Source organism: Ostrinia furnacalis, unplaced genomic scaffold (assembly GCF_004193835.3).
Source record: "Ostrinia furnacalis isolate ACB-3 unplaced genomic scaffold, ASM419383v2 OfSCF2414, whole genome shotgun sequence".
Lineage (NCBI taxonomy): Eukaryota > Metazoa > Arthropoda > Insecta > Lepidoptera > Crambidae > Ostrinia > Ostrinia furnacalis.
Genome location: NW_021132653.1, coordinates 203,584 through 219,163, shown reverse-complemented (window position 1 = coordinate 219,163; position 15,580 = coordinate 203,584). Strand labels below are relative to the sequence as shown.

General features: G+C 35.4%; 1 protein-coding gene across 13 annotated transcripts in view; it reads right to left on the bottom strand.

Moving 5' to 3' along the window:
* The window catches only part of LOC114355477 (cAMP-specific 3',5'-cyclic phosphodiesterase), a 217,717-nt gene that overhangs the window by 62,893 nt on the left and 139,244 nt on the right, over positions 1-15,580 (bottom strand). For 10 of the 13 annotated variants that reach the window (XM_028308333.1, XM_028308337.1, XM_028308336.1 and 7 more), the window contains one exon: positions 14,593-14,628. The exons of the other annotated variants lie outside the window; for them this stretch is intronic. In XM_028308333.1, coding sequence (XP_028164134.1) covers positions 14,593-14,628 — 36 coding nt within the window. The remainder of the gene's footprint in view (positions 1-14,592; positions 14,629-15,580) is intronic. 13 annotated transcript variants of the gene reach the window in all.

Below are 15,580 nucleotides of genomic sequence, written 5' to 3'. Positions count from 1 at the left end.
AACCGGGCGTAATAAATTACGATACGCACGAAAAATAAACGAAATTGGCCTAATAAACAATTGGATAAGCAATAAATCATACGAGTTCAGACCAAACCAATTTTTTCTAATTTTATTGCAGATTTATTACCGAGCAATTTGTTTTTGGGTGGCTTTAAGAAGGTAACGATGAATAACAGAGATGTCTGACGTAACTCTATAAAACATTTCGAAAACTACCTACTAATTCATCAATTTGTAAATTACCAGATATAAATTACTATAACAAATTGATTTTGGAAGGGTTCATTTATTTAAGGTGTCTATATCTACTAGAATAATGTTTGAAGATCCATCATATCAATATTTGACATAGCTTCTTCATAAACCATGAATACATAAATAAAGTGTTGTATGTGGAGGCTTATTTTATTCTCACCTCAAACAAGATTATTAAATATTTTGTGTATTCAAAAATTTTATTTCAAAAGTCAACAGCTAAATTACTGTGCGAGATTAAACACGACACATAAATGAGTGGTATAACAATAAAGATATGAGGGTACCTAAAGACTTTGTGTTACCCGATCAAATAAACTAAGCTCCTGGATATGACGGTTACGGATAGTTCGTAAACTCACTGAGTTTGTAATAACAGAGTATGAAAGTTAGACATCAACTCATAAGGCTCTTCACGTACGTTCAGAACTTACGTCAGTATTTATAAACCACTTTTAAAGTTGGGAGACTCTTGGTTATTTAATAAAGGGAAATTGCAATTTAAGACCCAACAGTGCTCTAAATTGAACGCAGGCAGGGGCAATAAAGGCGAAATCGCTAGAGAATTATATTAGAGATACGAGTATACATTTTTAGCTGTGGCTAATTTAAAAGTGGTATTGGGCCCTTTTGACATATTTTCCTGTCTTAGACTCGTATTGTCTGCTATTAGGAAACCACATTCAACTATGCTCATATCCATACTCAAGAATAGAAAGAGAAATTAACACTTATCTTGTGAATTTTCAGGACTCAAAGGATGGTCTTTAACAATGCATTTATGGGGTAGATATGGGACCACTTAAACGGCAAGTTCACAAATTAAATATTAATGACATGTAGCTGCGTCCAAATGTAATCTCAACAACAGGGTTAAGTACTATTATAACACAATTACTGCTCCTAAACCAAATTAAAGTTTAAGTGTACCCGTGGAAGACGTCCCTCACGTGTACCTAATGTTCAAGGGTCCAACAGGATAGATTGCATAAATTACCTAATGTTGTTATAGGCGGGATATATCCCGTCAACCTAATAGGATTAAGGAGTTTAACCGCATTAGAGGTGGTGTAATAGAATTCTTGAATTTGGGTAGAAACGTTTACACAAGCTACTAATCCTGAGCGTACGCCGGTCATTGTGTAATGTCCTAATGTGATTTGTCAAAGGTAAGATTTTAAGCTAACATTTGAAGGGAAAATACTCCGTCTTCTCAGAAGTGTTTAATTTGGAAACTTAGTTTCAGTTCGGTAAGGTTTGTTAAAGGTAAACTTCAGGAAATTCGATATTATTTGAGATAGTTACATTGTAAACTAATTATTTATGTACTTAATTTGACTTTATCTTAATAACGTGGATTAGACTAAACAAGAGTAAATATTAATCTCAGAATAAATTGTCAGTTTTGACATATATCCCATACTGAAATTGTCAATCAGTTCAGCTAGTTACACCACGGTTACACCATGGTATTTAACTCATGAGTTATTCTCGGATAAAAGTTTGGTGGAATCGGGCCTTAATAATTTACCTACCGTGAAAATGTATCTGGAAAAACTATTATCAACTGCTTTTGTGACTGAATTGCAAACGTAACCTAAAACTAAATAATAAACAGCAAATGTTAACTAAAAACACCCAAAACACGTGACCAAAACCATCATGAATTTAAAACTTGTTTGTTTAGATAATTAGTAAACCAACAAAGTTTTGTATTTACAACAAACGGGAAAGATCAGTTAACCAAATCACACGAAAGACACTCTTTAAATTGGAATAACTCACAAATGTTTATATAAAAGTAAACACACGACAGTTCTAAAGATTATTTCTATTTTAGTATAGAATATAAACATTAAATTGCACTCGGAGAATTTCTACAATTCTAAACCGAGGGACAGGTAAACAGGTAGGAGAGAAAATTGGTTTTATGAAGCTTCGCCGGTTACGGAAATAGTAGAGACATCCTCCGAACAAGCTGCTGCAGAATAAACAAGCAATGAAAGCTCTGAACAGGGAAAGCTTTTACAAAAATTGTGGTCCCATTTCCGTTTGTTCGTAAAGAACTTTTATATTGATATTAATTCAATAGGAGAGCGTCATTGGGAGCAATTTTACCTTATAGTCGGTTTGATTTAGAAAATACCAATTTTCTTTTCGAGTAGGTATTTAGATGAGACTATTGCTAAGTAAATGAGGAAAAAAATGTTTTATTACTGGTAATAATATCTATCATAATTTTTTTTTAAGTAAATATAAATTGTTTATTTTTGTTTCATTAGGTACGAATGAACGTAGATTTTTGGACTTTTCATCTGAATTCACTCACAATATTACGTATTTTGGCACACAAAAAATGTACTTATCTTTGTAAATATAGAACTCATTTTATCTTCTAATTTAGTTAATTGGGGAGACGCGAGGGCGTCATAGACGTTTTCAGGGAAGGCCCTTGATGTTAAAAATAATTTGATATATTATTGTGAGCCGAGATGACGAAACAAATTAGGTACCAACCTACTCATGTTCAGTGGTATGAATATTTAAGACAGAACTTTTCCATTGTTGTGATGGAAAAAGATTTTATTTTTCCCATTTCTAATTTGCATAGCTAACGAAATGCGGAGTCGTAATAGCGCAATTCCAGATGGAAATGTATGAAATTAAAAAGAAAGCTATCACTGCGAATGCAAAAGTAGTAATTAGTATCTCCTGTTAAAACGCGGCCATTACGCAACGTTTCTTTGATCATGGTTTAAAAAAACGAGAGCGATGAGAGAAAAATACTACGTTAAAAATGCAATAAGGTAATACACACCAGATTCGCTAATGCAGTTGCGCGCACGAGTGATGCAAAGCAGGTAATAAACACAATTGTTTAGGAACAGCCTCGTGTAGATAATTTGTACAGCGTAGGTACTACTATGTTAAATTTAAAAACATAAGGGCTAAGGGAATAGATGTTGTCACCTTATCTCTGCGGCTCTATTGTGCATATGGTCACATTGATATGCAAAGTGCGCGCTCGATTCATCAGCCCGTATTCCCGCCCTGATCACACGATCGTATTTATGGTTTCAACAGCTTCAAATGGCAAATTCTTTACAAATACATGTAACAGACGTGACTTGTTAGCGAATGAAATGTCTGACGTGTGTATGTAGGTCATTGTGAAGAAATATTTTCACAAAGCAGCCCTTTTACGCGCTTTTTTACGCCTCATTCATTGAATTCGCCTTGATTTGACGTTCGATTCACAAAATTCTTTCATGGTTATAATAACTGTTTATATGGTTGCTGGTTTAATGATGGAGCAAGGTCACTTCTATAGAAGCTATATTATTTTGTATAATTATATTTATCTGAAAAGCTACTTAATTGTTAGGAAATGATTCTATGTTTTTTTAAATCATGGTTCTATTTTGGCTGAGTGTATGTACCTAATTATGTTGGGTTTAATTAATTTTAAAAGCTTCTTGTTTCGTATAAATTGAGCATGCTAATGTATAACCCTTTCTTTTCATTGTGCCCCAATGTGCGCCATATCGATCCACTTTTTACATGCATAATTTATAGCTATGATACCACGCTTAAGCGGTCGTATCCATCTTTAGGTCGATTCAAGGCTTTTGATTTAATGCAAACGTCAGCTATCGATGTCAAATGTATCGTAGTTCGTTTGTTATTCGCGGGGATATCGATTGTTACCAGTTTTGTACATATTCTAGAACAATTGTATTGATTTGTTGTAAAGGACGCCCGTACAATGTGCGAAACGTGATCGGTGTAGCGTTCGGAAAGGTCTAAGATATTTATTTGAGTTTCTTTTAGATTCTGTCACGTATTTGTTGTACAGCTAGTTTTATTTTCTGATAAGCAAAAGTGTACACTATTATCTACCTGTACCTTAATACAGTATGATCTAATAAATATCGAGCCTACACCTTCTTTCTAACTTAGGGATGATTGGTGTGATTGTTGTTGTAGAATTTATATCTTCAAACGAATCTTGACTTGGTTATACAATTCGATAGTTCGCAAGCCCAAAGATTATTACCAAGAAGACGTTAATATTCCGCTATAAAATAACAAACTACGCTATATTGAAACAAGTTAAGGAGTTTTCATTAGTTGCGAATTTAATAATAGTTTCCCAGGGGAAATTGAGAGCGAAATTTGCATCGCGTAGTTTCTTGCTATCCATCCATAACAGATATAAAGTTGGAGTGCCTCTGTTATTTCCCCCGACGTTTTGCTGACCTTCCACCGTCGAAGTGAAAATACCTTTTGTACTTTTTATGTCACTCGCTCTTGCAACAAAAATAAAGGGTAACTTTTAAATTGTGGTCTTTTTTATACAATCTTCAAACTACGGTGAATATTTTTCTCTGAGATTTTTATACACTGCTTTGCCTGTCTATCACCTCACCCGGAAAACGTTTCAAAATGTGTTTAGCATTCAATCAAGTTTTGTGATTTGATTACTGAACAACTTGCAACACTATTCCCAATATCTATTACATTATTTCTAACTTAATCAGAATATTGTCTAAACGATTGAGTTCACAACAAACCTAATAAGGCACATACTAACGTTCATCATTCTGTTATCTGACATATTTTCAATAACATGACTACGCACTAGGTACGCTAAAATCGGAAATTGTTCCTTTCGAAGAGTAATATCAATGTTAAGTAAATAGCAATATGCGCACTTGCGGCCCGGGCTTTGGGTTTCTTTTTAATAAGCAAATTTTAATTGCGCAGCAAAAGTTTAAATATAAGTCCAAAATAATTAATGTTCATCGTTTAATATGCGTAAGGACGACGGCACATGGAGTTTAACGCCGTGGAAGCACTACTTAGCTAGATATAATATGTGGTCGTAATAAGAGATAGTTCAACAAAAATGTAGAGTCTGTTGTGATGAAGATTGTACATGGATTGCTATTTACTACAGTGAAAAAAAAATACTTTTAAAACTTGGCTTGCAGTGATGCACGTATTTTTATTTTCGCGCTTAAAATTAAATCCCGTCTTCATGATAATCTGTACCGTACAAAGCGAAGGAACCGTAAAAACGTTCCACGCTTGTCAAAAACAAAATGGAAGTTGGATTAAATTGCTAATTATCTGTTAATCGTATTAATTAAAAAGTTATAGCTTTGATATGAAATTGCCGCTTGTTTTATTATATTAAACCTTATGTTTAAAAATGTTGATGTTAGGCTTTTATAGCTTTTGCCCGCGGTTTCGCTTGCGATTTAAGTCTATCACAATATGTATTAATTGTAATCATCCCGCTAATAAATGAATGGTCGTAAGGCTTAATCAAGGTTCTTAAGAAACTTTAACTTGATTACAAGAAAATTAATTTTAATAAGTATTTCAAATTACCAAGTTGTGTTGACCTTTATTCGTTAATTAATCTTGGCATTTAGAATGTCACCGTGAACTTTTTGTAGGTCTTTTCCCCAAACTTTTCTACCGAAATTACTTACATATTTATATCTATTATCGTTAGGAGAGCTTTCAGAAGAATCTCAATTTACATTACAGTTAAATAAAATATAGAAGTTCAAATGTACATCTTGAAGATTCATTTTAGTCATTTTAGTTTCACTATGATAAATACATAGATTCTATAAAACATACCTTCATATTCAAAATAGTAGTATCGACAAGCCGTTGCTAATGTAATCAAATATACTTCCCCAAAATGTTTGTCCAACTCAAATACCAGAAACCCAATACTAAACCAATTTATAGTTTAATTTTATTAACCGAAAGGTTGAATGTTGACTGAACAGTTGATTCAGCTTTTACGTTTAAGCCCCGGGGAGTATTTATAGAAAGCTGCAAAGCCTCCACGTGTTTTCAATTACTACCCACGCAACGTCATAGGGATGCGAACTTTCTAAAGAGGCTATTGCAACGTATTTTTTAAAGTTCTATTCAACGTTGTTGTTCCTTTTTTTATTTAGTTTTCTGTCCCTTTTCAGAACACAAAACTAATGAGTATTTTCTACAAAAAAACAAGCGGACAAATATTCGCTTATGATACTCGAATAAGATACAGGTTAAAATGAACAACATATTATTATTAAAAACCGGACCAATTTGGATCCTAAGTGTGCCTATTAAATTTATCAACAGTTACAAAACGTGTGAAGGCAATGTTTGGCTCGCCCAATACAGCCAACACCATTTATCCGTTTCAACTTTTATTTGATAGGCTGCTGTATATGGGCTGTATATTATCTTAATACAGCTCCGGTAAATATTGGCAGTTACGACATTTCAATGAGTTGTGATGGTAGTCAAGTTTGGTATTCAAATTAAAATAGGTTTAGTTTGCAGGGCTCATTGCTTATTTATACACTTTAAGAGCAGTTAGGGCGTCTAACTATCTCGTAAACACAAGGGTACATCACTAATTCAAGCTGCGATACCTGGAGAGACAAAAGAGGATCGTGTTGCTATTTTATGCTTGTTAATATCATTTTCCATGAAATGCATCTAGCAATTTTCTCGCTGAAGCACAGAATAAAGGTGGTCGTAATTTTATTAGATAGTACTTTGTTCCAGGAAAATCCTGTGGGCAGTGAATCTGGAGGATTCACGTTGACTTTTTCATATTTTAATTAATCTAATAACATGCTACAGTTAATTCAGAATAAACAATAGTTAAGGCAATTAAAAGATTAAACGAAGAAGTAAGAAGTGTGATTAACGTAATTATGTAAATCACAAAGGTCTTTACTCCTATTTGTGCTGACTTACTTGTTAAATGTCAAATTAAAAAGTAAAAACAAATTACCAGATTGCAATGTGATTAAACTTTCTGTGATTTATGAATAGTTAATGTTCTAAGCTTTATACTTCGTAGGTATATCATAAAACATTATAGCTTTCTTGAGCTTTATAACCTACGTACCTAGTAATAAAATATTCAGTGGCTTTAACCTTTGAACCGACGACTTTTCTGTTTGGAAAATTTGAGTCCGTCAACCATGAAGCAATTAATATTGCGAGTTCAAATTGAAGAGCCATTGTTTCACGGACCTTTGTTGCGCTTTAAAACATATTTTCGGAGATAAAACATTTGATTCACCCCGGAACAATCCAGTTTCGGAAGTTTGTTATGGCTCGGAACGCGCAAAAGGATTGCAACAAAAAGAAAAAGCTTTTGAATTCAATGTAAATAAAAGCATCATCGTTTTCAATATAAAAAGAATACACGTATCACAAAATGTACAGTATTTTCTACAACTAAAACATTTTTAAGCAAGCTTTTTACAAATGTTGTCACAAAGTTTTCAGAAACTAAAAAGTTGCGCCAACCCATCAGGTAACAATGTCCCTGAGTCTCCTATTTATAAATGCCCCAGCCAACGATTTGTTTTGCTAGTTTAACTCCATTACAAATGGCTTGTTGCAAAGCGAACTGAAATTGAATCTTTTGTCTATTATAGCCCGAATTAGTTTGTTAGCGACTTGTTATGATTCAATAGGAGAATTAATCAACAAGTCTACAGTTATTTGAGTATAAATTGTTTCCGAGAAGAAACTAATCGTTTCACAAAATATGACAATGGGTACAATAACTCGCCCGATTAAAGAACTTGTATGATTGACACATGAAACTACATTATTATAATTCCATCAAGGAATGAAGATACTTTACGGAATCTTTCCATGTAACTAAAATTCTATTAAGCATGAAAATTTACAGTTGGTATCAACTTTTGTGTAAAAGGCTAAGCAGGAAATTCTTGTCGAAAAAAGAAAATTTTCGTGTAATGAAGAAATTATGTAACATAGATGTACTTACGTAGAGAATAAACAACTTCTCTTTGGAGAGCCGAATACGCGTAAATGGATTTTCTCTTCAAGGGCTTACGGAAACTAATCGAAATTGGGAAAGAAGGGTTAAAAAGAATGGAATTTGTAAAATGGTTCCAACACTTTTAGAATATAAAGGGGATTGAGTTACACACGTTATTAAAATAGTAGGTACTTACTACATCACCTGGCGGTCTCTATAACGCAAATGGTTAAAAAATTGGCAATGGTTCTATCACATTAATTATTTTGACGTGATTATTACTTCATAAAAAGTTGTAGTTGGGTAAGTTCTGCTAATACTATTGTTAAACTAGTTTTCATTTGGTAATTTCCATTGCATTTCCACGGCTCAATCCTTCCAAATTATATTGAGTAGAAGTGAGAACTTTTTATTCGCAGAAAAAATATTAAGACGGTTCAATAACATTCGTAAAACATGTTTGAATTGTTCGATTTGCACTTACTGCCTACATTATCATTCGCAAGAATATATTAATTCCGCCTCCAGTGTATCATAAAAGGCGAAACAAGTATTTGTCGAGGCGTAGTATTTTATCTTGTCTTCTATGAGATGTATCAGAAGGTTTTTTTGCGATGTCATGATCAATGTCAAAGACCGCGTGTGAGGCAATATGAGCTTTACTATAACCCTGGGCTTTTAACTACCTAGCTTCTCAATTTGACTTTAGAAATAATTGAATTCTGTTATCGTCCCAATACAGCATATTGATTGAGAGCCTATTAATGACTTGGAGCCCACTAATTAGTGAAATTGACGACAAGGAAGGAAATATACCTGATCAATTATCCCTTCCGGAAGATGGGGAAACCCCATCTATCTGAACGAAATGACTGTATAAGATAATAAAATTCATCACAATTCAAATAGACTTATCTAAATGTTTAAACAATACTCTCATCTACATTCCTTTTATGATTATTCATCAGATATATTCAAATTATTGCGAAAAACATGAAATTCAAAGATTCAGCTGATGCTAAATGGACGAATTTATTCTTATCTGGGGACAAGTGAAAGACGTTCCTGTGGGAATCCTCGGAGATATAGTCGGGGAAGGCATAAAACTTTCCTTTCTGTTGCTGGTCTATTTCTCAAATTGCTGTTATTTATTTCCATATTGTCCTTGGTCGCGTTTGACTGTAATATTGTTTGATGCGGCCTCATATTATATTGCTTTAGTATGTATATGTTTTATGTAAATGGCCAAATACATTTTGTAGGCAGACAGAAAATTATGTAGCGAGTATCATGATACAGCAGTACCTACTTCTTGTTGGTGTACATTTTGACCATGCTCTTTGCAAGAATTTAAGTAATAGAAATTTCCCTAGATTTTTCACCATGAGTAATTTTTATTGGTATAAATAAATATGATACCTCACTCAACAAAACGTAACCTACTCATACATAAGACGCTTGTAATGAAAGAGAAAGGATATAGAAAATCAATAAGTTGCTGGGAGGGCATTAATATTGAGGTTTTATTCTCAAAGGGACTTTAAATACGTCAACGTCGGGTTCGGGTCCTCAAGGTAGGTACTTGTTTCGAAGAAAAAATATTTTGAGGACAACGGTAAGTCATGGTCGTCTTGTTTCTTGGATAGATATTACGACCGATTTGAATAACAAATTAGTTATTTTTTGTCGACATACAATCTTTCTAAAACATTCAATACTAGCCACTATTTACAACGTGGCTACATGATCTGCGTATATTCAACATTTCCCTTTGTGTTCGGAAACATCATATAGGGAGGCATTATTCTGAAATACATGGGATACCGGAAAACGTTGACGGTCGTAGGGCCGCTTGATGTCATAGAAATGCCAAACTCGACCCTTGAGGCTTGAATTTCAACCTAACAACATTCAATTCATACTATCAAAATGTAGAGGTTTGTTGTAGAATGGCTACTGTCGGAATTCGAGTGTAGGCTGTTCAATTAAAACTTTGCCTTGCGTTTTCTCGGAACATTTGTTTTTATGATAATAGTAATTTGGGGTACTCACGCATCGCGCCTGGTGCGTTCGTCCCAAAACTTCTCCCAGAATGTGGATCTGTTTTTGATGCGGAGGACGCTCGTGCTGAGGGTTCTGGGCAGCGTGCTGCCGCTGCTGCTGGCCGACACGCCCGTCGACATGCTGTGCTCCGACGCCGAGCTCTTGGCTATGAACGAGCTCCCGCCCGCGGCGCCCAGCCGCTCAGACTGTGATCCCGAACGCTGCATCGTGTCACTCAACGGATCACACTACATATCCAACACTGATTGCCTCTCAACACGCCCTCACCAACACAAAGGTACGCTTATTCAATACTCTGAATAGATGCCCCGCGCTAATTAAAGACACGCTCTTTTTATTATACAGTGTATTACCAATTAACGCTTCGGCGTATCTTTCATACGAGTATCACAACGCATGTACATGTGTTCAGATAACTTTATCACTCTCAGTGCCCTTATCAATATAAATATACCGAGTGTTAACTTATGTGTTATTGAAATGGCATCAATATCACGGGTAATTAGTAGAATTAACACATCTAATCCGATTGGTGGTTAGCCCTCATCCTTGGCACCGATCAACAGTCAATTCCAGTTCGGTCGTTGCATGCGACGGCACGGCTGAGCAGGGCCAACCTGTCGGATCAGTGAACGACCTCGACACTGTCCAAGCTACACAAATAAACGCACGGTATGATTAGGGGTTCACTCGCGTGTTTTTGTGGCGCTGTATGTGCGAGAACTGCGAGAGTCACATTTTACGGGGTTGTCGTTTCAGTGGGGGGGTTCGGAGCGAAGGTGTGCATCGGCCCGGCACTGGCAGGGCTCGGGGCGGGTGGCGTGTCGCCGGCGGGCCGCGCGGACTGTCAATGGAGCGAGCGGCGCGGCTGGCGGCGGCGTGGCGCGCGCGCGTCTCACTCTCGCCCGCTCGCCGCTCTCCCGGCCGCGCCGACTTGCAGCGACTCCGCCCGAGGTTAAATTTGGCGCTAATAGAAACTGGCGGTGGGCGCCGGTAATCAATGTTCGACGTGGAAATTGAGGGACAGCATTATCAGTGCTACCTCGGAATCCAATTGTAGCTCGAAACATGATTTCAGTGCTAGCGGTGATAACACGGGTTTAAGAGCACCGGATTATTTAGATCAGAGCTTTCATTGCGAAGCTCCGCGGCGATAAGGATCCATTGATACGAGTCGCGGCGATAAAACTCAAACGGTTTGCTTGATTTGATGTTTCTCCGCGACTCTACGTTAATTGTTTGACTGGTTAACTGACTGGTTTACCTTCAAAATGGTATTTAACTTGTTTCATCTTAACGATCTAATTATAGATAATCAAGATAAACTGTTTAATTTTGAAGATGGCCACAAGAAACATGTCTATTTTAGCGCCACCGCACGTGTAGGCGATTAGAACAAAGGGCACCAATCGATTGTTGCTTAGACTCTCATATATACACGTATTTAATATTGCGAATCACGTATGGCAAAGCAATGAATATGTTTAAGTGCCCAAGCCGGGTGGTCTCCGTTTTAAAATAGCAAACATTTCCATATGAAAATCCTTTTAATTGTTTGCTTCGTTCATTTTCCGCAGCGTGTTGATGTTGGGTTGCAATTTCGTTCGTTTGTTGGAGGGTAATTTAATAAAAAGATTTATGACGAAAATCCGAGCGTGTGTTAACTTTTAATTTGTTTGGATTTCATATCCACTGGGAGTTTATTCTCAGCCTAAAACAACCGGTTATTGGTTTCGCACAAACCTATTCTCAACATTGTTTTATTTAACGTAAAAATGATTCATTCTACAAAAATCTACTAATAAACTCTCTATTGAGTATACATAAGGTGTATTAAAATAAGCAAGTATGTAGGTACGTAGCTATTTTCAAAGCAAAACATTCGATAAGTTCATAGAACGGCTTTACGAGGTTCCACGACAGTAACTCAAACTGTATTAACACGTTGAGTGCGAAACCAGGTCTATAGACCTTGTGTACGTCTCGCTTACCGTGCGGCTAAGAAAATTATAGTCTTCCTTGTCGTGCGAAAGGCATAACTTTAATTGGGTCCGGTGTAGGAAAGTGATGAATATATATCTATGATGTATTCTTAAAATAGAATCCAATGATGTACCTACCTTAATACCAGGTTTTTAGACCTGGTACCGCACGGAAGTAATAAAATGTCTTTACAATGCGAAACCAGGTCGAAGCACCTTGTACCCTTGCGCACCTGGTACCGCACCCCACGCTAGCTTCGTGCAGCCAGTGTTGCCTCGCATTCGCAAGAAACGCACATGTCGACATGGCGTCAAGAGAAACAAACAAAATCAAAACTGCAAATTGATTATAATTTAATTTGCTACACGATTTATTGCTAATTTAAATAATGTTTTTCGTGACAAACATTTGAAGTTGTAACTTAATGTTATTAAATAATATGTTTTCTTTAAATATAGCTTATTTAAGTATTTATGCACGTATGTCTTATTTGTAAAATATTTAGACTAAATTATTAAAACATCTTTGTTTGTTACTTTTTTAAATTTTTATTAAAACTTAATTTAAACTATCGATATTTGTATTTCACATCCCTAGAATACCCACCAGACTTCCCTACTTCAGTGCGGCACAGGGTGCATAAGCCTTGTATTTTGAATATAGCTATAATTTTTATACTAAACAAGTTATTCACGAACGCCTTCAGGTGTATGTCAATAAATGCATTATTATTAATATTCAAAGAAAAAAAACACAATATCTATTAACATGAAGCCAAAAATAAAATTAATATATCTTAAATATTACAAGGTCTTTAAGCCTTGTGCCGCCACAATGTAAGTTTTAATACCAGGTTTACTGACCTTGTACCGAAGGAATGGAAAGTATTAGAAAGTTACTGCCGCAGCAAAGGTGTTAAGAAGTCGGTTTATTGAATTGAAAGTTGAATATTAATCTTAAGAAATACAATTTATTTCGATGATTTGAATGTTCAAAACCTTGGTTTCAAGATTTGCGTTAAGGATACATTTATTCTGACTTAATTTTGCGAATAGGACTTGCTCATAATCTATAACTATAAAAGCGAAAGGTCACTTATTGACTGACTCACTCATCAAGAAATCATTTGTGCTAGGAGTCTCAAATTTTGCCTTTTAGAACGTAGGTGCTCACTATGACGCGATTTAGCAAAATACATAAATGTAAGGTATTTTTTCAATTGTGTAAATTTTGATGAGCTAATTCACACTGTAAATGACAGAGTCTCCATTCGAGAATAACTTAATTATCTTCTTATCCACGAGACGAAAATATCTTCTACCCAACCCACCAGTGTAGTACCTATTAAATCTAATAAGATTTACATGTGAATCTTTATTTCGCGAAGGCAGTAGCCGAATGTAGAGTCACCAGCAAAACAATCTGTCACAAACTCAAATATTTCCCCAATAGATCTTGAACCTTAAACCAAACACACAATAATCAAAATCCATTATTAGAAATCATCATTTTGTGGTAGGTTGATCTGCTGGTGAATGTACCTGTTTCTTTATACGTATTTGAAATGTTTATGTTGACATAACTTATACTTAAAATGACCAGTTAGATGACCCACCTGTAAGTTGAATAAAAGAATATCGAAGTTGGTGCATTGTATTAATTACTAAGGTGCAATCCGAGCATTTTAGATACCTATTCATGCTTATGAATATATTTCAGTCAAGATGAATGGATAAAGTGCATTTTGTTTATAATTTTATGGTGTTCGGGGAATATATTAAGTAAAGTCTCGTTCCTACATGCTAGTAGGTATGTAATTTAAGTTAATATCGATCCAAATATGAAAAACAACACACATTGAAATTATGAGGCTTCAAAATTTCAATTTACGTTAACTGATGCCGAAATCGCTGTAAAATTAAATCATGTTGGGGGCGAGATTTACGTATATTTTATCTATAAATTGCTATTAAACTTTATGATTCGCAGAAATAATGTAGATTTTTCTCATTATACTTGTTATATCAATAGCTTAGAAAGTTTAGCTTAACAAAGGCCTCTATTAAAACAACGTCGTGGCATAACAATTACGTAATGAATAATGCTATGATAAGACGAAATTGTGAATTCTGCAGGCTTTTTGGCCATTAAATAATTTCATAATTGATATCACTGAATTCGTTAACATTTAAAATTAGTTAAATAAATGGAACCCACGGCTTCGTTAAACTACGTCAGTCGAGTCTCAGACCGAACGTCTGTGTACGATGTGATTGTACCTACCTACTGAGGACTTAATTAAGACATTATAATTGAATGGCAAGATCAAAGCGCTAAAGTCACTACATAATGAAGCGTTCGGAAACACCAAAGCGTTACTAGACACACAAAGCGATAGACAAACCACTGACAGATTAAAAAGCTAGGTGCTCAACACGTGCGTAGGTAAATATACGTACGCTCTGTCCAGCTGAGCCGCCTCGACCTCCTTGAATCTGCAAGCAATTAAATAATAAGGAAAAGAAAGAAAGAACGAAGACTTAGAGGACACTTATGGCACCTAAGCGGGTAGGTCGCGCTTACGATGCGGGGCTGAGCTCACACCAATGTGCTGGAGTGTGTAGTGACAGGCTCTGTACTGCTGGCGATAGCAAGAATCAGAAAAACTATGGCTTTTTATTATTATGTATTAAAGATATTTATTTACATGTCTTGTTACTCGGGCAAGCTTTTTGTTTGCCAAGTCTAGATCACTGATAAGTCTAGTCCTTATTTGGGGTGTTGTTGCTAGTGCAAAGTATTTTTTAGTCAATTCTAGAACCTTTATAAGTCTAGAACATGTGTTTTATTATGCTAGATCCAATCAAACCGTAGTAAATTCAGTTCCATAGAATTTCAATTTTCCTTTGAAGCTCTATAAAAATACGAATAATAAAATTTTCCAATCGCTCCATAAAAGCTTCTAAAATATTGTTTGTTTCTTTAAATGTTCAATGGCTGGTAGAAAAACGGAGGCATAAAAGGTTTTGTGCAAAATTTATTACTTGAGCCCGTAAGTTACAAAAAATAGAAGCTTAAATCAACCTATTCATTTTGATCTTGCTATTGCCATAAAGTTTGCTGTGTGTGAGTAAGCGTTCTACAGTAGTTAGTCGTTCACAACATATAGTATTATGCACAGATTATATAGTTTAACAAGGCTTACTGTTTTCTGCTTCAGAAGCAGCTCAGGATCAAACGTATACTCGTATTTGAACAGATTTCAATTTCCCGTTCAACTTTGACATGAGTCAAGTATTTGCAGACGTAGTTATAGATAATAGAGATAATGCACCGACTATCCTCATTTTCGGTTTAGCCAAAGGTCAAGTGGGAGAGATTGTCCTATAGCATTAATTTCGCCTTTTGTATTGTTTCTTTACTGTGCAATAAATATTTTGGACTTAT